Source organism: Poecilia reticulata, linkage group LG8 (genome assembly GCF_000633615.1).
Source record: "Poecilia reticulata strain Guanapo linkage group LG8, Guppy_female_1.0+MT, whole genome shotgun sequence".
NCBI lineage: Eukaryota > Metazoa > Chordata > Actinopteri > Cyprinodontiformes > Poeciliidae > Poecilia > Poecilia reticulata.
The window spans coordinates 7,392,110-7,416,038 of NC_024338.1; the positions used below are offsets into that span (position 1 = coordinate 7,392,110).

At 38.4% G+C, this 23,929-nt stretch overlaps 1 protein-coding gene across 9 annotated transcripts in view; it reads left to right on the forward strand.

Moving 5' to 3' along the window:
- Window positions 1-23,929, forward strand: part of LOC103468406 (myosin-10) — a 64,750-nt gene that overhangs the window by 20,219 nt on the left and 20,602 nt on the right. For 3 of the 9 annotated variants that reach the window (XM_008415470.2, XM_008415471.2, XM_008415475.2), the window contains exons 4-15: window positions 10,428-10,455; window positions 12,500-12,602; window positions 14,102-14,170; window positions 16,580-16,672; window positions 18,191-18,254; window positions 19,385-19,483; window positions 19,808-19,951; window positions 20,094-20,189; window positions 20,356-20,474; window positions 21,504-21,656; window positions 21,730-21,903; window positions 21,981-22,154. In XM_008415470.2, the coding sequence (XP_008413692.1) occupies window positions 10,428-10,455; window positions 12,500-12,602; window positions 14,102-14,170; window positions 16,580-16,672; window positions 18,191-18,254; window positions 19,385-19,483; window positions 19,808-19,951; window positions 20,094-20,189; window positions 20,356-20,474; window positions 21,504-21,656; window positions 21,730-21,903; window positions 21,981-22,154 (1,316 nt within the window). The remainder of the gene's footprint in view (window positions 1-10,427; window positions 10,456-12,499; window positions 12,603-14,101; window positions 14,171-16,579; window positions 16,673-18,190; window positions 18,255-19,384; window positions 19,484-19,807; window positions 19,952-20,093; window positions 20,190-20,355; window positions 20,475-21,503; window positions 21,657-21,729; window positions 21,904-21,980; window positions 22,155-23,929) is intronic. The other 6 variants (XM_008415472.2, XM_008415474.2, XM_008415476.2 and 3 more) reach the window with 2 other exon arrangements.

Genomic DNA, 23,929 nt, shown 5'->3' on the forward strand with positions numbered 1-23,929 from the left:
GAGCATCCTGCAAATGGCAGAGGAATTTACTGCCGCCTCTCCATTTGGTGATTTGCTGACGTGTGACAAGGTTGCACCACTCGAACCCCCTGCCATATATTACAACGCCACTCCAGACATTTTGTCACTGATTGGCAAGAGCCAGCACTGATGAATAAATAGAAACAAAAGAACCTCAATCCATCCCTGTATTTTTTTTTTACTGTGACGTTTTTGTTGTTGTTGCTGAAAACGCTTGTTTCTAACCAAAGAGCTCCGTGTACAAAGGGTGAGTTTAACCAGGTCCGTCCAAATTCCAGCTCACGTCCAGTCACCTCTGTGGGCGTCCTGGCCTTCTCTTCTTCTGCCCTGCGAATGCCTAATTGGCAGCTGGTTCAACAGAGTTGCTCAGTGGCTGTAAATGATTGTACCTTAAAGCAGGGGTGTCAAACTCCAGTCCTCGAGGGCCGGTGTCCTGCAACTTTTAGAAGTGTCTCTGCTGCACCACACCTGAATAGAATAATTAGGTCATTAGCAAGGCTCTGGAGAACTGAGGAGGTAATTAAGCCATTTGATTCAGGTGTTTTGTGCCTGTGGCACATCTAAAAACTGCAGGACAGCGGCCCTTCAGGACTGGAGTTTGACACCCCTGCCTTAAAGCAACAGATGTCTGTCAAACTCAAGACCCAGGAGCCAAATCTGGTCCTCCAGACAAGGCATCGATAAATAAATGAATCACACAGTCAATTAAAACAAGCTTATCCAAATGGATAATTTATCCAAATTTCCATTTGGATAATTTATCATGTTCCTCTTTCCCCTCTCTCTGCCAAAACGGGGAGACAAAAGTCATGAGGTTTGGTAGAAACTCACCGTTGTGACCAATGGTGGCTCATAATTCATTTTCTTTGCTCTTTCTGTTCTGTTTGTTTATTTTGGATATTTCAAAGGTCTCCCAGTGTTTTCCCAGTGAATTTGAAGTTTATTTGTCTCTGCATAATTATTATTATGCCTTTACCGTTACATTACTTGAAAATGGTGTCAAACAATAACATTATTGTTTATAGTAATTTCTTATTATAAACTTATAATAACTTATAATAACTTCTGAGACAATTTTTCGTCCAGCAAAATTTGTGACAGTGACCGGGCCTACTCTACACTCTGTAGGGCCCCATAAAAATAAACTTTTAAAATTAGTTGTGCGGTAAAATATTATTTTATCAATCAAATTAAAGCAGTTTTAATCTAAATACTGCCAGATTGCATTCATGTGAAAAGAGGTTTAATATTATTTCATGTTTAAAAATACTAATCGAATGCACAGACAGCTATTTATTAATAAACAACGAGTTTTACATTCTTTCACAACTGGACTTTTTTTTTTCCTTTTTCAAAAAACTTTAGTTGGATATCTACATTTTTGTAAATCATCATTTGCATTAAAGCTGTATTTAGTTCCAAATGTAGGCTAAACTTCTCATTGTTTAAGATTGCATACCATGTCAGCATGAAGTTTGGATTCGCTCCAAATTTGAAATTTTACACCGATTTGATTCTGCCTCATGAATGCAAGGCTCTTTGTGAAAATAAACTTACTTAGATTTTAAAGAATGCATATCTGTCTTTTCTTCCTCACAGTTGATATCTCTATAGATTATACATGATTGTCTGAAAAAGTAGTTCCCTCCCTCCTTCATACCAGACGACGACCACGACATTAAAAACCAGTTTCAGCGTGGGTGGTCTGTGCATAGTGTTGAGAAAAGTATGTTGGGGTGCAAAAAGAAAGCAGTTTGAGCCCCATTATGTTTGATGAAGTGAGACCTCCATGACTGTTTTGAGCACGCAAAAACAACAGCAACAACAACAAAAAAACGCGTTGTGGTGGGATTGTGCTCGTTAATTATCGGCTACAAACAGGAGCCTGGTAGCAGCAGTGTCAGTTCATGTTTTACATGTGGTATTTGCACACTATTCATTCATCAGAGAATTTGATGAAGGAGAGGGCAGCTGCCCAAAGGCCAAGGCTACGACCTCATTACGCCCACACCAGGCTGACAGGGCTGGAAGTGTTTTAATATACTGTAACTCTTAGAGGTCCTGCAGCTACACCCACAAAAATCTCATTGAGTCGTAGAAATGAACAGCAAATAAGTACAGTGCCATGACTGAACTTCATGCTATTCGCTACGTTTCCTGTGTAATGAAGCTGTTAGCGATGGTGAATTGTGCACATCTCCAAATTGCGTATGCAGATGGACTGATTGAAGAAAGTTAACCGATTTTCAGACTTCAGTTTAAAGCAAAATGTGCAACATATATGCAATAGATGCATGTTTTCTTGCATCTATTGCATATATAGGAAAAATTTGTACATTTTTAAGAATCACCTTATTGTTGACACCAATGGCAGTTGAAAATCTAAGCATAATAGAGCAGAGCTATGATTGCTTTTACACCAAAGTCACATTTTCCACATTTGCAGCAATTCATCAGGGTTCAATGACGGATGCACAACATGTCGGCACTGACATCCGTATCGGCCGATAGAAGTCAATTTAAAACCCGTTGAATTGGTCCATTTGGCCGATATTAACAACCGATATGTGAATCTTATTGTCACAAACATTCTAATGAACATTTAATACTGGAACCTGAAGACATTTTAAATTTCCAAAATAAATAAAACCACAAATTAAATGAATTTTGAAGTCTCTGTAAATAAAATTATCCTTTACAAAAAAGGGTGAGTTTAGACTGAAGACTTTTGTCATTCAGTTTTAGTAGAAAGAGAGAAAATAGAAAAATAATAAATCATGCAAATGGAAATTATTGAGCTCGCTTTCATTTATCGTGCGACCAACTGATTTGTTCCTTATTGTGACAGGCCCACTTGAAAGTTACTTTCACTTTAAATATTAACTACTTTTTTGGGAAGGTTATGTGTAAAAATGTACAACTTTGACCACTACTTTTTGAAAAATGTGCTTCGAAATCAGTAATTTTAGGCTGCAACTACCACAAAAAAATATATCACAGCATCCCAGAGGGAACAATATTGTATATAATATCAGTAAATATTGGTTATCTGCTGCCATAACAGCAAAGTTAACATCAGAAATAAATATCAGCACAATTTCTTTTGTATCGGTGCATTTCTAGTTCAAACTGTATTGGCAGTCTGGGAGACTAAAGTGAATCAAAGAACTTCTTTGATCATAATAAATGAGAAATGTTTTTGTTTTTTTTCCTGTTTTAGCTCTGAAGTCAACTTTTTTCCTAATAGAAATTAGTTTTTTATTCCATTATTAAACAACATACAAAACGGTGTGTCCACTTAATCCCTACAAAGAGGCTGGATGTTATCGCGGTTGTTATCGCTTAATGTGACATTTATACTCTGCAGGTCTCCTCAGACAAGGACACTCTCCAGATCTCTGCTTCTGCTGTCTGGGAATGTGAATGAGCTCTGTCTCACTCTCACTTGCTTCGGTCATCTGGTTTTAAAGCAGCCCTGGACTCTGTCCTGCCACTGCTCCGACTCTTTACGAGCAATCAGGGGGACGTTTTCATTTCACCTTTTGTGCTAAAACAGTCGTCGTATTCCACCGCGATCGGGGAATTAGGTTTGCGTGAACGTGCATGTCCGTGTGCGAGGCTTACCCGATTCGGACATAATAGTTTACGTAAGAACGGCCACTGGCTGGCGTTCAGGATTTCCCATGTGTGTCAGGAGGTTGCCATGACGTTTGGATTTTCACTGTGTGCTGCTGAGTTTTATGACTTTTTTTATGAAGCAAACTGCGCAAGCACTTTGTGGAAAAACTGTGATACATCCAACTGCCAGGATCCCAGAAGATTAAACGTCATGTTGTAAAGCCAACAGTCTTTATCATTATTGTTTTCTAGCTTTTGTCGCTTAGCATAAAGTAGCTTTTTTGGGGGGTTAGTAAAAGTGAATTTGAAAATTTTATTTTTCCTTATAGAAACAGCTGTCTGTGTCGTTTCTTCACATTTTGTCACAGAATGTGAAACTAGGATGTGTTTTAAAACTATACGAGGAAAATTCTGTGTGGTTTTTCTATGTCTTTTTGCTACAAATAAATATTGTGAATGTTTGCTGTACATTGTATCCTCTCTGAGTCAATACTTGGTAGAATGATGTTTTTCTGCAAGTCTTTGGGTAGGTGTCCAATTTTTGCCCATTATTCTGTGCAAAATAGACTAAGCTCCGTCATGGATTTCATTTTAGAGTGTGCAAATTGTGCAGACGTTAACAGCCAACAGCTAGCTTTTCCAGGATTTCAGAGTCAAATGATGGATTAAACAAGATGCATGTTTGTAGAGGGCAAAAGATTTGGATTTTCTATTGGCGATAAGGTGTTAAACCAAAGTCATCCTGTATGAATCAAAACTTCCTCGGCTTGTGAAAGCTACGGTTTGGCTAAATAATTGGCGAAAGGACGATGGATTTTATTATGGCTGCCCTCGTTAAAGATTAGGTCATTTGGTTGTAAATATGTTCCTAAGACGTGGCTGCAAAACAGCTTTTTATGTTGATTTCTGCCAATGTTTGAGTTCAGTTGGACTTGTAAGTTAATGACTTATTTTCTCCTAAATGCTTTCTTTTAACGTTTGCTGTTTACATTGTTCATTATTTATTCTTAGTCTAAAAAGTAACAAAATGCTGCGCTAATCCCTCCTCCATGAATACCAATGTAATGATTGATTTGCATTTGCAATATACTTAGAATTTCTGTCAGCCATTGTCATTGTCCATTTGTTAGTGTTATCCTTGTTGTCTTCTTGATTCTGTCAGGATTCATTCATTTCGTTATCCGACTCATGACTATAAATACTGATTGTTTAACAGAGCTTCCCTTCACATTGTTCTGTATTTATTATAAATATAAAAAAGAAATGTGCCATGTATTTAAAGTACCGCTCGTCCAGTCACTAGTCCTTGAATCTTGGTCTAATGTTTCAATACTCAACACCTATTTTTATTTAGTGTTGTGTGTGGTCTGTAGATTATTTTGAAGTTCAGTCACTATTTAGCATCTGTGTGATCTAATAGTTTGACTGACGGATTTGTTTTTCTCATATCAGGGTTTAGCATCATCCAAACCATATTGTGATAATAATTGTAATTCATCCCTAATTTGGGAAGAAACTTTTTTCGCCGATAGTGCAACTATTGACAACAAATGAGTGCAGTGAGGGTCCGTGTGGTAAAAATCCCCCCCCCCCGGTTAAGGTCTGGTTTCGGCTGAATATGTGGGGAATGTTTTTTTTTTTTTTTTTTGCGGCTGTGGTTAGGAATCTTCGGGGCTTTCTTTGTCGAGAGTTGATTTGGATGTCTTCTCTCCCGTTCTGGATCCACGATCCGCGGCTGCCGAAGGCAATTTCACAATCTGCCCATCTGAAGTCACAGTGTTTAGCAACAAATTAAGGACATTAGCACATTTAAAACAAATCATGTATAATTAACACTACTTACAACCAAATATTTTAGTTTGTTTTTCTTTCTTAGAATTTCCTTCCAATTTAGTGGTGAGAAGGAAATTCATGAATTGGGATAGATTATTTAGCAGAAAAGGGAACTCTAAATGGCAAAAAATATAATAAAGAACAGATTTATGCATTTGTTCCATGATTGTACATATGTCAACGAGTCACAAAGCTTGACATGGCGTCCAATGAAATTTAAGAAGTACCTACTTTATTGTATTAGCCAGTGCTTTGACATTTACGACTGCCTGCGCTCTCTACATCTGGAAATGCTGCATAATCTGAAAAAACAAAAAACATTGTTTTCGTAACTTCCTGCTAACATTATCCCTGATATATGCAGCAGTTTCGTATCAGGAACTTTGTTTTCAAAGTTCATCAGTTTGCCTGAATAATTGGCTGTGAGTTGTAGAGGAAATTATAAAAGGAGCTAAAAGCAATAATAGTGCTCAAACGAAAACCATCTGTTGCAGAGAAACGGCATGTTTCTAATCTCTACAGTCAGGGCGGTAGTTTTAGGAGTAATCTGCCCTTCCACCATTCATAGGCCAAAAAAAAGGAAATGAGAGCAACTGAGGGAAAGGTGAAACACAAAAGGAGAGAAGATTTACTGAGGCGGTAATAAGCTACTGGAAGGGAGGAACGTTCTCTGTCTTATTGGTTCACTCCAGCCTAGCTAGCAAGACATTCTGGGTAAACTGGATCCAGGGGCTTCTCCACAGCGGACGAACACAAAGTAGAGAGTAGTTTTGAACTAGATGTGATACATTGTTTTTGAGATTCAAACCTTTATGGAAGATTGGCAAGAAATTAAAGTACAAGATGTTTGCAGTTTGTAAGAGAGACAGCAAACATGTGGAAGAAGGTTGAACAGATGAAATCAAAGCTGAACATTTAGACCCCAAAAAAGCTTATAACTTCCTGTTTTAATAGTTCAAACCCCTGATATACATCGACATGCATTAATAAACGCACAGTGGAAAGCATCTTCGGATGGTCTTCCTTATCTTTTCTCTTGCGGTCCAGCCAATCAACACCAAGGAACATGAACGCTGCTTCTGGATTGGCTGGTTTGCAAATGTCAATCCAATCCAATGTTAAACAGGATTGCTCCCAGGTATTTCAGCTTCAAAAGCTGCATTTCTTTTGAATATTTTAGACATGATCTATGAAAAAAAAAATCAACAAAACGACTAATTTTTGCACAAATAATTTGAAATTATGCTGTAGTGCCTCTGTAAAATTGTTATAGGGGTAGCCAGAGTTGGCCAGTAAGAATTTTAAGATTTATGACTCTATGACCTGATCTAAAGGTGGAGGTGGTGGTCCATCCGACTGAACTCCAGCTTAATCAAAATAGGCAAAACATCCACCCAATAGATGCTGAAAGCTGGTAGAGACATACCTAAAAAGATTTGCAGTGGTTTTACATTTTCACTATAAATACACCACACTTTTTAGATTTTTCTATAAACATTTTTCCAAAACAATGCACACTTGCTACATTGTTTTTTGTTTATCTCTCATGATTAGTCAAATAACAAATGCTGCATCGATTAAATACCTGAATCTTTGTAATATGGCAAGACAAATACTTTGCGATGTGACTGAACATGATCCAAGTACAAAGAACCAGCACATATTAGATACACACATCAAACAGAACCAAGTGTTTCCATGGATCATTTCCACCTGATAAGTTAATTAATTGACATTCAAACATTCAAAGATTATTTTTTAAATTTACTTTAAGTTAGCTACCTAAAAGTATAAATGAGAATAATTTAGTAGAACTATTATTGCTCTTGCAGCCACTTAAGGTTCAGCTCTGTTTCCTACAAAATCAGAAGGATTGTTTTTATAAAACTATATTTTATTAAACTTCACAAGAGTATGTGGGGAATTTCTTCCATTAACAGAACATTTTTGATTTTTGATTTTTTTTTTTTTTAGCACCGAAGGTCAAATCTGTTAAATTAGTCACAGAGGAATTTGTTTTGTTTTGTTTAAGATTAGAAACATGTGTCAGTGTCAGAGGATGAGGTTAGTGATTAAATTCCTCTTCTGCTCAATCATGTAATTCTTAGCTGATGATGTGTCTTTGATTACCATATTGTGGGTTTCACAGTCTCCCGTACATTTGATCACCATCAGGCCTGTGGAGAGCTGCCTACAAAATAAGAACAGGAAAAGTAATCAAGCTTTGTTATCAAGGGACGCAGCACATTTTAAAAATAAGCAGCTCATTTATCATTCAGAACACGAGCTTGCATGTTTTATTCTTAGTATTTTTGCAGATGTGTCAACCTGACTGGTTTACATTCAATGTGTAAACAGATTTTCATTGGAAATGGAAATGTTTTTATTGGATAATAATCTGCAGATGTACACAGTTAGGCAGGTTTACTTGTTAAAAGGAAGTCTGGGCATATCATCATCAGTGTGTGTGATAATCAAATCACAACAGTCTGTTTTGGGTGCAGAAATTGTTGACTAATATATCCCAAATGTTAAAAACTTAAATTTTACATGCTAATGTAATATTTAGCCAGTTGGACAGAGTCTCAGACATACAACTGATATCACAACTGATCTTGTCATTGCAGTATTTACCAAAGTTATAACAACAATCACAAGATTTTCGAAAGTTGTGCCACCTTAGTTACAAACCTCAGCCGCTTACCTGGGTTTACACGTCAGTGTTTGATTAAAAGGTCATATTTCTGGTGAAAGACAACACCTTAAAGCTGTCTGAGCCACCAGGAAGGTGTGAGGTCTGTGGAGCTGTCAGTTCTGCTAACCCATTCAGATCATGAGGCTTTCAGGGACACGTTCATTTGATGGGACGTTTACAGCTCAACCCAAAGCCTTTCTGCAATGTCTTTTACCATGAACATGTATGTGTTAGCATCTGCCTTCAGTTGCTAACACATTTGTTGAGATGTTGTTATTAAAAAAAATATTTTTTTCAGAATTTTTCACACGGTACCAGAATAAATAAGCCATAGATTTATTACATTATGCAATATTTTGTCCTGTTGCCTCAATATGGTGCACCAGTGTGTTTTCTGTGTTGATGTTTTAGAAATGCTAGGCTAATGTTAGCATGTTTGTCTGTTTTGATCTGTGGATTACAAAGCTAAGCTGTTCTGGCTCATGTTTCAGTGAATGTCCACCAAGACTTTAGTCCACATAATCTTATGTGGATTGAACTTGGAAAAACACTATTTTCCTGCTTCATAACATTTTTCTTTGCTTTAAATGCCATAAAGTTCAATGATGGCATTTCCGCTGCTTTCTGTGACGGCTGGGACATTTGAGTGCAGCACACAGGAAAGGTCAAATGACAGACAGGGAGCTGTAGCCGTTACACTCCTCTTCCATTCGATACGTTTGACATTGTAAAAAGGTGAAAAACACATATTGGTGTAGAAAACTTGATTTGCTAGATTACCAGGATATTGTCCAAAGCCTCTATTGCTGTATTTCAAGCAATGCAGTTTGAGATTTTTAGTATTCAGACTCTTTAGGGACTCAGATTATAATTATTTGAAAATGCATGGATCGGGATCTCCAGGATAGTACCTGAAATTGATTGAGACATTATCTAGTATTTAGATAAGTAGTTCAAGGTTTATTTAATGTGTTTGTTGATACAAATTAAAATTACCTGATGAAATAAAATGCCTAAAAGTATATCTGCATTTTCCTTTTGGCTCTTTGAATTGCCAGTATGCCTATAAACAAAACTTAGGACAAAGTAACTAAAACAATGTAAAAGAAATGTTTTCCCCACCGTAATCAGCCTGCGTGCTCATTAGTGACATGAGAAACGGCGGTCGGTACGTTGTACGTATCAAACACGTTGTGTTCTTGTTGAATGTTGATTTAAAGTTTACTGTGGTGCACAGGAGGTCTTAGAGTTGAGAGTTTACCCTTTTCAGGGGGCAACACTAAACCTGTCATCTGGACCTGGAGGGAAGTCTGCAGAGATGAAAGCTGTCTGTCTGAGCTTTGGTTACTGCTCTGACAGTCAGCGTCGGGTCAGCACGCAGCATGGCTTTGACCTATTAGTGTTTCTGTGCCAGGCTGAGCGGCGGCTGTAAAACACAATGTCAACACTCAGTAAGCCCAACTTTGAAGCATCAAGTTAGGATGTCATCTATTCATAATTTATTAATTGTGAGCTGGAGTAAAGAGACTCAAAAAAACTGGTTATTTGCTGAAAGAAAATATAATATATAGTATAATTAAGCCAAAATTGTATGGTTTTTTTGAGTAAAGAGACTCAAAAAAAACTGGTTATTTGCTGAAAGAAAATATAATATATAGTATAATTAAGCCAAAATTGTATGGAAAAAAATATAAACATTTTGCATTTAAGAGAAAAAAAACAAGCCTTCTTTGTCTGTATATGTTTTATCCAAAACTACTCAAGTGGCAATTTTAGCTTCACCTGATCAAATTCTGTAAATAAAATAAAAGTAAATTAATCTACCACTAAGCACCCTTTTTCTATCTAATATAAAGTTAATTTAAAATATAATCAGAACAGCCCTATGACTTTGCTACAATTGATCAAGCATTCACTAAAGTAATTCTATGAACCTGGATTTTAGGCAATAAAATGTTCATTTACTTAAATGAATATTAGTTTATTTACATATTTTAATGCATTTCTCATATTCTATAAAATAAACTTAAGTGGTTACATAAAAATCTGCAGAATGTGCCAATTGTCAGAATAATCGATAGAGTAATCAATAACTAAAATAATTGCTAGTTGTAGCTCTAGAAAAAGTAAACCCAGATATGGTAATAGATGCAGTATTATCTGTCATCATGAATTATGGATCCACAGCTGGATCAGCAGAGAACATGTTTGTTGTTGTGGTTGAACCAGAAGTACTGACAGTCTTCCTTTTCTTTCACAGATCGAGAGGACCAATCGATTCTTTGCACGTGAGTACTGCCCTCGTCTTTTCTCTGCTTTATTCCCAAGGTCGTGTCTAAGGACAGCTGGTTAATGTTTCCTACTTGGTTCTAGTTCTGGAGCTGCTCAGTGGGCTGGTAAATGAACCTTCAACAGATAGAGATTATTTATCACCTAATATTCTTACCTTCTGACCTCCGTTCATGTTCTTGCACTGCCTGTATTTATAACGTAAAAGGTCACAAGAAGAACTTCAGGATGTCTTTCTTCTTTTAAATGTGGTTCTCGTTTTCTCTCAGTAAAGCCCTTTTCCATCTCCCTCTATGCCCATCGTCCTGCTGGGTTTTATTTAAAGACGAGTTACAAATAGCTGGTTTTGCGGATGCAGGGCTGTGCAGCGGTTCTGCCAAATACTGAGGGAGTTATGAGTGTGGTTTGGTGGCCCGCCCTCAACCTCTACGTCAGAGCGTCATTAAGTGGCACTTTCTTTCAGCTTGGCATGAGTTGCCAGTGACATCAAAACCCACGCTGAAAATAGCATCCCTTGTTGGTGGTAATAAATCAGTTTCTCTACAGTCGTTCAGTCACTGCATTGTGTATGAGTCTGGAGAAACCTACTAATCTCCTACAGGAACTACAGCATCTAGAGTAACTTAAAGAAGTGATTCATGGAGCCCCAAACCGCCTGATCAAATGTCTGCGGATCCCATAAAAGCTTGAAAATAATCAGCTTTTTGTTATTTACCAAAAGAGTTTGTATTGCCAAAATGCCTCAGTTATCTGCACCAGGATTCTCCCTAACAATCTGTCCATTTAAGAGGTTTCTGTGCATCAATTATCAATTTCATTGTAAAAGAATGTTGTGGGAGTGTATTATAGTCTGATGGTTTTTCTGTAATTTTAGTATTTTATCCTTGTTTATGAATGTTTGACTGGTGTTTAACTTGTAGTTTCTTGGGATTTTAAAGTGGCAGTGTCATGTAAAATTCACTTTGTTGAATTATGTTATATTATAAGATGATGTAAGTTATAATGTTATGTCATAACGGCATTTCGTTGCCAATTTCAATGTTGTGTCTTTGTGCAATGACAATAAAATTAGTCTAAGTCTGTTCCTTTATCAAATACAAACCTGGAGCGTTGCCTTGACTCTTTCATACATGTTTGAGAAATCCTTGAATCTCCATGGCAACCATTCAGCTGTGCAAAACGCCTCTTTGGAGCTGCAGGTTCCAAGCTTCTGCCTCATATAGCAGCCCTCCTAAAGCAACTCCCCCACTCAGCTCCTTCAGACTAGCCAGCAACAATTAGCAAACACCTGGTGGAGCATCTGCTAAGCTCATTATAGGAGCTGCTTCTCAATGCAATGCTGGTAAAGACATTGTTAGAGGGTTGATAGAGGGGCCATGTTGTCATGACTTCCTGAAGGCGGAGTTTCAGAAATATTTACAATAATCTGTGAATTGTTTCCTGGAGTCATACTCCAGATTCGCTGTGAAACTTTAAAATCTAAAACCAAATGCAGAATGATGCTTAATTTGACCTACATTCTGCCTTCGAGGACTCGCCCCTCAGATTCTAGTGAAGCATCTAAAAACCTCAGTGTACTATGTGCAGTAGAACTAATGAGCAGCTACACTAAAACCACTGGCATGTAGCTGGATGTAGTGCTGCTGGCCGGGTTTTTGCTCTTGGCTCTGAGACCTGACTGTGGGAAACTGTGGAAGGCCCTGCCTGTACACAGCTATCATTAGAGACGACCCAAAAGTAGAGCCTGGAAAGTTGGAGACGGACTCAGCAGACCACAGCATTCTCCACTCAAACACTCACAAACAAGGCATATATATAAATATATAAAAATCCTGATGACCTTGGTGTTCGTCCAGTCACTCATCGCCACAATAGCAGTGATTTTGGGGGATTTTTTTCATGGTTTTCCAATGTTCCTGTTTGTAACACTTTACACACATCCCCATAACAATGATATTTGGCAGAACCGCTTTCTTCTTTCATTCATACTTCACTGGCCGTCATTTTATTTATGTGTTTCTGTTTCTAAACTCTACTTTTTAGAGGTGAGTCGGGAGCGGGCAAGACGGAAAACACAAAAAAGGTCATCCAGTACCTGGCCCATGTTGCCTCCTCACACAAAGGGCGCAAAGACCACAACATTCCTGTGAGCCTCACTGCCGACATTTCCCTACTCTCTTCCTTTCCCTTTTCTTTTTGCTCCTGCAAATCATCCCATATGAGCTATCTGCGGGTAAATTAGTTGCTTTATAAAGCCTTGTAGTAAATAAATCTACTGTAAAAGAGCCATAATTTGACACTAAAATTTTAAAAATCCTAATTTAAACATGTCACTGGTGGCACAACCCCCAACTATTTAGAATATACCTATCTAAAACTGCTAGTTTTAGTTAATCAAAATTTCTAATGATTTCTAATTAGTAACCCAGGACTTCCTGTTTCTCTGGTGCATAAATATTACATCACCCAAATGTTTTTTCCCTAACATTCCTATTAAGCAGGATGGTGAGGGAGTTAAAAAAAATCTCCAAACTCACTTGTTAAGAGAAATCTTGCAAATGGTGACATTTTTGGACCACTGAGTATCCATAGCAACAATTAGATGGCGTCTGAATAGCAACAATTTTTAGGACAATTATAACCTTGACATGTACCTAAATAAGACCTCAAATAGTCTTATTTAGTGAGATGAGAATAAGATTGGGCTTTTCAGAAAAAAAAATACAAAAGCCACAAAAAAAAAATCACTTTAGGTTTAACATTAAAATAGGAATGAATTTACAGAAAGAGTTGTGTATAGTGGTGGATCTGTGATGATGTGGGCTTTTTTCTCTTCCAATCTCCCTGGGAACTTGGAGTTTATTATATTAGGAAATCTGTGAAATACCAGTGATTTTTAGTGAAAATGTGATGGATTTTAACAATGAGCTGAAAATTGGCCGTCATACGATCTTTCAGGATAACAACGGTTCAACATATATGGTCAGATCAAAACAGAATCTAAAGAAAACCTTTGGGTTGAGTTGAAGAGAAGCAAGTATAGGACAGGATCCAGCTATGGAATTCTTTAAGCTGATGAAATGTAGAAGAGTGTTGCACAAATTATTGACAGCATGATTTACAATAACTGTGCCATCAGTGAATACAAAAAAATTGAAAAAAACATGATTTTTCCCTCAGAATTTAGAGGATTTGTGTTGGATTATATTAAAGAATAAAAATTCATTTTGGACTTTTTTTACTGATCTGTTTACTGGTGTAAAGGCAGAAATACAAACTGAAAACACTGTCATGCTTGTTGTCTAAATAATACGTTGAACAGAAGATTTTAGGCGATTACCTTAAGCTTACTAGCCTGAGCTAGCCCGCTAGCTAGCTTAGCGTCTATAATTTTTTAAGCTAACATGTTCTCACTTCTGTTGCTGAAAGTATTGTGGGTGTTTTTCTCAAAATGCGAAATGAATTATTCATGCTCTGATTTTTTAAGAAAGTAAGAAATGACATAACAATCATCAGCTTTTCTAAGAAGTAGCGTGATCTGTCTTCGAAGCACTCAGGCTTTCTACTCTTCTGTTTTCTGTTGCTTGTGTGCCAGATGAGCACGTCACCTTTTAACACATGCATTTGTTTATCCATAACGCACAGCCCGATTCTCCCAAAGCATTCAAGCTACAGGCAAGTGGATCCCCCGGCGAGGGTGTCGTCTATTTTCATGTTTGTACTGATCTGCATGCCCTCCTCTCTAAATCTCTGGCTTTTCCGTAATGATGTGGACAGACTAATGTTAGCTTATGACGTTGTGAGGTATTTGTTTGTGCTGGCTCAGTCTTCTCACATGGAAAGAAGTGATTCTTCCATTAACCCAGCAGGCTCGTGACAACAAAACGATGTTTTATCAGTTGGTTCTGGTTTATTAAAACAGTTTGGAGCGAAGGCTTCATCAGAAACGCATGCTTGACAATAAAGAATGACTATTTATGAAGTTCTAATGGGGCCCGAGTCTGTGGAGCCGTGATGTTGAGCAGTGTGCAGATCAGATGGCAGCCGCACCAAACAACTCTCCTCCATCTTCTTTATTTTCTATTTGTTGATTCAAGTTGATGAAAAAAAATAAAATGTATGGCATATTCCTGCATGTTTTTATTTTGTTACAGTTTTAAGTGCATGCCTGTAGTTTGAGGTCCATTTAATCTGATCTTATTTTGTGTTATAGTTAGGATATTATATCTCAATGTTTTATTCTAAATTTTTGTTTGGATAAAAATCTCATTCCAACGTCTGTTTTTCTTAATTTAAGGCAAACTCTGTATTTTCTTGCTCACCTTTTTTCTGCAGAGTCTGTGTTCTTGCCTTTTTTCTATTTTTTTCCCCCCTATCCACTAAATCAGAACCGAATGTTGGCAAATCTAATAACTGCAGACGCAGAGTGAGTCTTTATGACTCCTCTAACCTGAAACATTTGGCTCAGACACGACCGAGTTCACGGTTATTACGCTCAGATCCAGTAGCCGAAAGTTAGCAGCTGGACCTCAGTGCCTCTGCGGCTCCTTGGCCTAGCTGCACCGTCCACCCTGACCTCCTTAATGTAGCTTTCCTCCTGCTTTGCATTACAGCTGCCTCTGTGCACAAGCCAGAGGAATGCAGGGTTTGAGGGAGAGCAAAGAAAATAATGCCGTAGCAGTGACTGAAAAGTGGTCAGGAAGAAGTGGAGAAGACTTGGGTTAGACCTCTCCGGTGTTAGGTTGGAGTCAAAAATGACTCCAAAAGCAATTAATGTTGAGTACATTTCAGTTGAGGCTATAATCTTTGTTTTCTTTTCATCTGACTGAAATGTAATCAGAAGTAAGTCAGTCCTCTACATTGTTCAGGCTGTCAAGGTGGACATCAATATGGTTTAAAAGAAACGTTCAACTAAACATTATCTACACATAAATGGCTGGAGATTCTCTTAAGATACCTTATAACACCTGGTAAAGTAAGCATATAAACGGAAAACAACAAGGGACCAAGTATAGTAACTTGAGGAACACCACAGATCAAGTAAGCGTTCACAGAAGAGGAGCTGCTGGTGTTTAATAGGAAAAAAAGTTGTTTAAATGGGAGGAAAACCAGCCCAGACTGGATGCCTATAAGCCTATTGAGCAAAATTCTCACCAGGCTGAATCAAAACTGAGGTCAAGTAGATCTTTATGTAACTTTAATAAGACAGAGTTTGGCAGTTTGTACAATACAATGCTTTGAAAACCCAGATTGAAACGGATAATTTGCTGTCTGATTAGTAAAGATTTGTCTGCTAGGCACCCATTGTTATAGCATTTGAAATAGTGTTTAGTAATACTTTTAAGAGATAGAATTAGTTTTATGATATTTGTAACTGTTAATAGCCTTACAGTAGATAAATAAGAGCAGTTAAAAACTCTGGAGCAAGTCAGGGACTTGTTGAAACAAACTGTTCATTCTGGGCGATGCAGAGTCCATAGATGATCCTGTTTACAGAAGAAGTTGCTTCTGTTCTGCCATCATCATGGAAAATAGAAATGGTGAAAAGTCTTGGAGAATTAAATATTTTAGATCTCAAGCTTTAAGATTTTTAAAATGGGCCAGATTTGGCTACAAAGGCTAATGTCCTTCTGTAGCCTCCGACATAAAATGAGATTAGGACAAGTTTGCGGAAGAAGGCATTGTGCGATTGGCTGGTTGTTACTCTTTTACCACGTTCTATACAGTTCATATGATCTCGACCAGAGGAATGTAGGGGGCAGGAGAAAGTCCTCACAAAGTGACTTTTCTCCGTTGAACGTTCAGACCGCCACACTTCCTTAGTGCCTCCGTGGTTTAACACGGCTTCTCGATCTGCGTGTTTGTCTTGGCCCCTGAAACTTGTTGAATTCTCTCGACAAAAATGCCTCTGTTCATTTAAGCGACTGCAACACAGCCTTAATGGAGTATAGCTGAGCACAACAACTTGGCTTTGTTCTTTTTCTCTGTTTTTATGAAATATATATTTTTGCCATCGCCTACTTGTGTGTGTCTTGGATTAAAAAGACAAACGTGAAAACAGAGATTTAAAAAAGAAATTAGATGCAGTCGAGAGCCTGTTCACCTCTTTGTGTTTGTTTACAGGGGGAGTTGGAACGTCAGCTCCTGCAAGCCAATCCAATCCTGGAGTCGTTTGGCAATGCCAAGACGGTGAAAAACGACAACTCGTCTCGCTTTGTGAGTTTAAATTATCTGTTTAAATGAACATTTTCTTTGTTTAAAAACATCCAGGGAGTAAATTGAGCACTCACCCCCTCAAGATGAGTTTTTATTGAACTTCTTTTACTTGGACTATGTTTATAAAATAATGTTTATTAGGAGTGGAAAAGGTCCTGTGGGATGAGACTTACAGTAGTAAACAATGAGTGAACAGTGACGTCTTTTCATTTGACAACATGTGATTTATTTCTGTTGAAGTAAGTCTAAGCCTTTTTTATGCACTCTAGATATAAAACCTCATACGCTTTATACTCTGAACTTATTTTTTCACTTTTATTTTGTAGTAAAAAGGAAGTCGGTTTTGGATTTATCTGTTGTGTCGACAGAACAGATAAATTCTGTCGACACAGATAAACACTTTTGTGTGATAAACACTTTTGTGTTTATGACACAAAAGTGTCATAAACACTTTTGTCATAAAGTGTTTATGACAAACACTTTATGATTGTTTGTCATAAAGTGATGGATCTTTATGACAAATAATCCTTGGTTGTAATGGCATTGAAGAAGCCTGCACCACTTTAAAACCACTTGCGTGATCCAGGTTATTCTGGTTAATCTATGGACAAAAATAAACCACAACAGACAAGATACAAATTTGTTGTTAGCACTGAAGGCTAGTAAGAATGTAGCTTATAGCTAGACTTTGAGAGTTAGCATCTGCTTATATTTGTTTGCATTTCCGCTGGTATTTYGCTGATTTATATTTCTGGATGAGGTCCAACACTTTGAGGAAAGAAGGCCTCTTGACATACTAGATTTTAGCTCTCTTTTATTTTTAAATGGCATTTGTTGTGGAAAAAATTTGAATTTTACTGTAAAAGATTCTGTAAAAACACAAAGAAAATTAATTTGTGGTGAAAAATCTCAACAAAAAACTGGTTTCTAAAATAAAATTTCCAACTCTTCCCAGGAACATCATGAAATCATGTCCGACTGGCAGAGATCTGTTGGAAAACCATGATACACATAAATATTTAAGGTTTTACTAGGTCGGTTGTGTAGCATTTAGCACTCATCAAACTTGGTTTGGCGCACGGTAATCGAATCAATGTTCGCCCCCGAGCGTTTCACATTTCTCTGTGGCTGAGTAAACCATGTGGTGAAAATTAAGCGCCGCGGTGGCCAGGTCCACATTAATCACAGGTGTGTCTGCCGAACAGCAGTGGATGCACACGTTCCCACAGACCGAGACACATTTACTGTCAGGAAACCACACACATGCCTCGGATTCCTGCTTGACATGTTAACCTGGCACCTCCTAATATGGGCATTTTGGTTCCTCACTGCATTTTTGTCGTGAGCAAGAAACCACTTGGGGGTGGTATGAAAACAAAGCAGAGCCCAGAAGGAGGAAAGAAACGTAGCTGAATGCAAGATTGATGGCAAACCCATGAAACCGCATAGCCGTGTTAGTGTGGATGTGTGATGGTGTTTTTGATTAATAACGACTCATTCATCTGTCTTGTTCTGCAGGGGAAGTTCATCAGAATCAACTTTGACGTTACCGGCTACATTGTTGGGGCCAATATTGAAACCTGTATCCTTAATGCCAGGTTCTGCTGTAAGGAACAATGGATCACTTCTTAAAGGAAAAAAACAAAATGTGTGTTCAACTCAAAATGTGACTCTCTCTGCATGCTATCCAACCTGTTTTGTTTTCCTTTATTTATCTCTTTCTTTAGTAAGGGAACTAATATAAAAATGTTACAATATTTTTTTAATCCTGTAACACAGTTGAAATGATAGAAATAAATTGCATTTTTAATAATAATAATAATAATAATAATATTATTATCCACTGTGAGTTAATATGTAGTTGAAGCACATCCATCCATTTTCTTAACACCCTTGTCCCTTAGTGGGGTCAAGAGGGTTGCTGGTGCCCATCTCCAGCTAACGTTCCAGGCGAGAGGCGGGGTTCACCCTGGACAGGTCGCCAGTCTGTTGCAGGGGAACACAGAGACACACAACCATGCACACACACACTCACACCCAGGGGCAATTTAGAGAAACCAATTAACCTGACAGTTATGTTTTTGGACTGTGGGAGGAAACCGGAGTACCCGGAGAAAACCCACGCATGCACAGGGAGAACATGCAAACTCCATGCAGAAAGACCCGGGGCCGGGAATCGAACCCAGAAACTTCTTGCTGCAAGGCAACAGCTCTACCAACTGCGCAGCCTATACACTGTGCAGCCCCTAGTTGAAGCACAAGATAGCTAAAACAAATATAGAGCGTCTGTAAACATCTACATTTGAATGTTGCCTCAGATTCAGTTATTATAGAGATGGACTTTGACTGGACCGCTCTGTCTCGTGAACATGGTTTGACGTAAACGGACAATTGATGGCAATTAACTGGTTGTACTGGATTTTCTTTGAGGGTATTCGAGTAAAGTGGTTTGAACGTAAATGCATGCCACACTTTTTAAGGTTTTAAATTGCAAAACGTTATTGAAAATCATGTTTTCCTCTCATGCCAAGTTACATTTAACTCCCACTACACTGTGTTTGTCTAGTGTGCACGTGTTGTTTGGGGCTGTATAGTGGCAAAGCATGAAAATTCATTGGGTATGAATACCGCACGCATTTATTTCTTTTTCTGAAGGGAGTTTGATTGTTCAGATAATGTTTTCCTTGCCAGTCCTTAACTCTGGCCCCACAGATCTTCTAGAAAAGTCGAGAGCCATCAGGCAGGCAAAAGAGGAGAGGACTTTCCACATTTTCTATCGCCTGTTGGCAGGAGCTGGAGAGCATCTACGAAGTGAGTTTCTGTCCTCTTAACGAGCCGGTTGGCATCAAACCTTTCATTTGTTTGCTGCAAAGCTCAAGAGACCCGGTTTAAATTTGCTTGTCTGATTGGCTCACACCGTTGCAGGATGAAGCAAAAGATATTTAGATAAAAATACAACAAAAACTAAAAAGACAAAAAACTGTTACTGTGACTTAGCATTGACTGTCTACTTCTGTTTTGCAAAGCGCCTTGATATTAAATTTGTTGCGAGTTGCGAACTTAATCCAATCAATTAATAATTAATATATGGGAAATGTATGTTTGATAACAGTTTTACTTGTTTTCCTTACACAGCGGATCTGCTTCTTGAGGGATTCAACAGCTACAGGTTCTTGTCAAACGGCAACATTCCCATCCCGGGTCAGCAGGACAAGGAGAATTTCCAGGAGACAATGGAGGCGATGCACATCATGGGCTTCTCCCATGACGAAATAGTCTGTAAGCTCTGCTTCCAGATGTGCCGTCCACGTCTGCATCCCATTAGCGAAATCTGTTTTTTTCCTCCCTTCTCTTGTGGTGCTGTTAGTTTATCCTCCATGGGGCGAACAAATAAAGTTTTATTTTGCTCTGAATTCACCAGGCATGTTAAAGGTGGTTTCTGCCGTGCTGCAGTTTGGCAACGTCGTGTTCAAGAAGGAGAGGAATACCGACCAAGCCTCAATGCCTGAGAACACAGGTGAGCCGGATGACACCTCCCTCTGTGGGTAGCATTAGAGAACCCGTTTTATATCCTCTCTATTTTCTATACTGAATAATCAGGTTTCCGGCTGTTTTTATGGTTTTAATTACACAGGAAGTTACTCACCTGTGGTGTTCTGGTTTTTTTTTTTTGCTTCTCTTAGCGGCGCAGAAGCTCTGCCATCTGCTTGGCATGAATGTTATGGAGTTTACCCGAGCCATTCTAACCCCGAGGATCAAAGTAGGACGAGACTACGTGCAAAAAGCTCAGACCAAAGAACAGGTGAAACTCCGTGCTACTGTTACCAGTAAAGGTCAAGTAATCTGAAGAATGGATTATGAAAGACATTGATAAATGTAATGTAGAAATGTGAAGGGACTTTCTTTTTAGACTTTTAACAGGTGTTTTTCCTGTATTTTCTACTTCATGTCAAAGTTCGTGAGATTTACTGTAACAAATACAGAAAACTTCAGTTTTAAGACAATGGAAATGTTTGTGAATGTAAAAATACAGGAAATTTGTATTTTCAGAGATGTGAAAAAATGTAACACGACAAATTGTTAAATCTGTCTAAAGTCTGTTTTTTAGCTGACGGAAATGTTCGTAAAATTAGCGGAAAATGTCCTGGTAATTTTCTGAAAGGATTTTTTTTTTAGTGGACATTTTTCTTACAGTGCACATCTTAAACTTTTTCACATTACCAATATTTTATTAAGATCAGTGCAATAGACCAACATAAAGTTGTCAATCTTCATACATAAGTGGAGAACAATGACACATGCCTAAGCCTGTCACAATAACAAATATTGCTAGACAATAAATTGTCCCAGTAATTAATGCGATAAACGTTAATATTGTTGTTTTGAGATCATTTTCAAGTAATGTACTGATAATGGAATAATAATGCAAGTTAATTTCCATCTCACTTACCAATAAACTTTAATTTTGTGAAGAAAGCTTTACACTGGAACTGAAAAATATCTTAAATATCCAAAAGGAAACACGACAACAAAAAACAATAAGCAGCAATAACTCAAAGCCACACACAACAAAAGCCAATAATAAAATGGATCATGATGTCTCCATAAACAAAATAACCCTTCAAAAAATATGAATCATCAGAATGGAAATATTAATTTATTATGTGATTAAATCACTGATAGCTTTTCCTGCTACCAGGAAGCTGATTTGTAGATCGTCCCGTTTGAGTCCAGCTGTCTGACCTCACTCTGGAACAGATCTTGATTTCCTGAACAACACTCGGATCACTCCTGCGTTACTGACGGTGGGGTTTTTGCTCTCTTAACGAAGACTGACTTTGCCGTGGAGGCCCTGGCCAAGGCGACATATGAGCGGCTGTTCCGCTGGCTGGTCCACCGCATCAACAAGGCCCTGGACAGGACCAAGCGACAGGGCGCCTCCTTCATCGGCATTCTGGACATTGCTGGCTTTGAGATCTTCGAGGTGGCGTTTTACCATCTTATGCAGTCGCGGTCAACGAGAAACGTTTCGCTAACTCGACCGGTTTGTTTTCCAGCTGAACTCCTTCGAGCAGCTGTGCATCAACTACACCAACGAGAAGCTGCAGCAGCTCTTCAACCACACTATGTTCATCCTGGAGCAGGAGGAGTACCAGAGGGAGGGCATCGAGTGGAGCTTCATCGACTTCGGCCTGGATCTGCAGCCGTGCATCGACCTCATTGAGCGGCCGGTTGGTCTACTACCGCTTGCGTCGTCTGTGCGTCGTCTCCGGGGATTTCCCGCTTTTGACCGTGCTTGTCTTCTCAGAACAATCCTCCAGGAATCCTGGCTTTGCTTGACGAGGAGTGCTGGTTTCCCAAAGCCACAGACAAGACATTTGTGGACAAAGTGCTGCAGGAATTGGGCACGCACGCCAAGTTCCAGAAGCCGCGGCAGCTGAAGGACAAAGCAGACTTCTGCATCATCCACTACGCTGGGAGGGTACGTACATGCCGCTTTCTGATCGCTCTCTTTAGGAGTTTGGACTTTGAAACTTTTTCAGCAGCTTTAGGAGTCAATATTTGTAGTTTGTCTTTTAAAAGAGACGTATTCCCACGAAGGGTGGGCATTTATCGTATTGTTACTATTTATCGTGATAAATTTCTTATCATGATGAGAATTTTGATTTATCTCAATCACAGTAAATTCCCACTAATTATGTTTAAAAAAATTCCCCAAAACTCTCCGTATTATCAGAATTAATAAGTTTACTATTTTTTCCACTGTTTGTACAATAAAAACATCATTAAATACAAATAAATCTGAAAATTCAGCAGCTTAGTGATACACTTATTTGCATGACTGATATCCTAAAGAAGCACATTACAAATGGGAATGTTTTTCATTTTCAAGAACATGATTTTTGGGTTTGTAGGTCTTTAATTGCTGTGACACACAGTCACATTCATACAGTTACCTAAAAAAGATGTAATAAATAGTTATCGTCACTTTTATCATTATCACAACACTACCGCAAAATTTTGTGATAAAACCTTAAGTCTATATCGCCCATACATCCTAGTTTAAAGCCAGTTTTTCTCTGAGGCTCCTCTATTAGCGTAGCTGCCCAGGTTACAGCGTGAAAACAAAGGCACAGTTGTTGAATTGCTGCTGCAGGAAACCCACATCTGGTTCAGATCGGTATGAGATGGGCTTTCTGATGCCTGCTGGTTACATAACACAAGTTTTCTTTTTTCTTTTTTAGCTTTCACCTTTCTCTGTGGATGTCTGGCGTCTGTTAAAGTTAAACCGATCCTCCTCAGCATTCCTGAGAAGGCTCCTGTCATAAAATACGACGTTACGTCTGGAGCGCCAGCTCCATTAGGGTCTATATGTGTTTTGGTCTCTGACGTTGCGCTTATTTGAAACACTCAGAGTCCAGGACCCGATCCGTAATCAGGAATATGTGAAGTGCCAGGTTCACTTAGACAGCCGGATCCAGGAATAGCGTGGAATTTCATGAAACAATTCCTGCATGACTGCAATATTGAGGGAGAAAATAGCTGTGAACATTATGTTGTTGTTTTTTAAGAGTCCTGATTGAAGCCACGTGCAGAGTTTCCTCTCAGGTTTCTGAGCATGTCACTGGTTTCTCATTATCCAGCTCGGTTTGCGTGGACAGTGCCCTGCTAAAGCATTCACGCTCTGAACTTTTGTGACAAACTGAATATTTTATTAGGATTTTTATTGAGCAAAACCCAAAGTAGGAGGAAAACGATACCTGGTTTAATAGATGTTTTACAGGTAGAAGATGGAAAAATGTGGCTAACTAAACTCAATACTGCTAATAAAATCCAATGCAACCTTTTGCCTCTATGTTATTAGTAGATGATTAGTGAGATGTTTTGTGAAAGCATCAGGGGTTTGGTAGAGAAAATTACTTTACAAACACCATCATGAAGACCAAGAAGAAAAAAAAATCTATAGCATGGAGAGACTTATATTTTCCTTGAGAGTGGAGTTGGAGAAATTTACCAAATGTTGGAAAAAAATGGATTATGTATGCCCTTTGTATTGACCAATAAGTAATGGAACTATGGGAAAATGTATCTGTCTATTTCAGTTACTTAGCTGCTTTTATTGGGGCCTGCCMTWRCAGAGCATTGAAATGCCTTGCAAAGCAAGCACTAAATTAATATTATTAATTTGAGAGATGTCTCCCCCTCTGTGTCTCACTCACACACACACACACACACGCGCACACACACACACACACA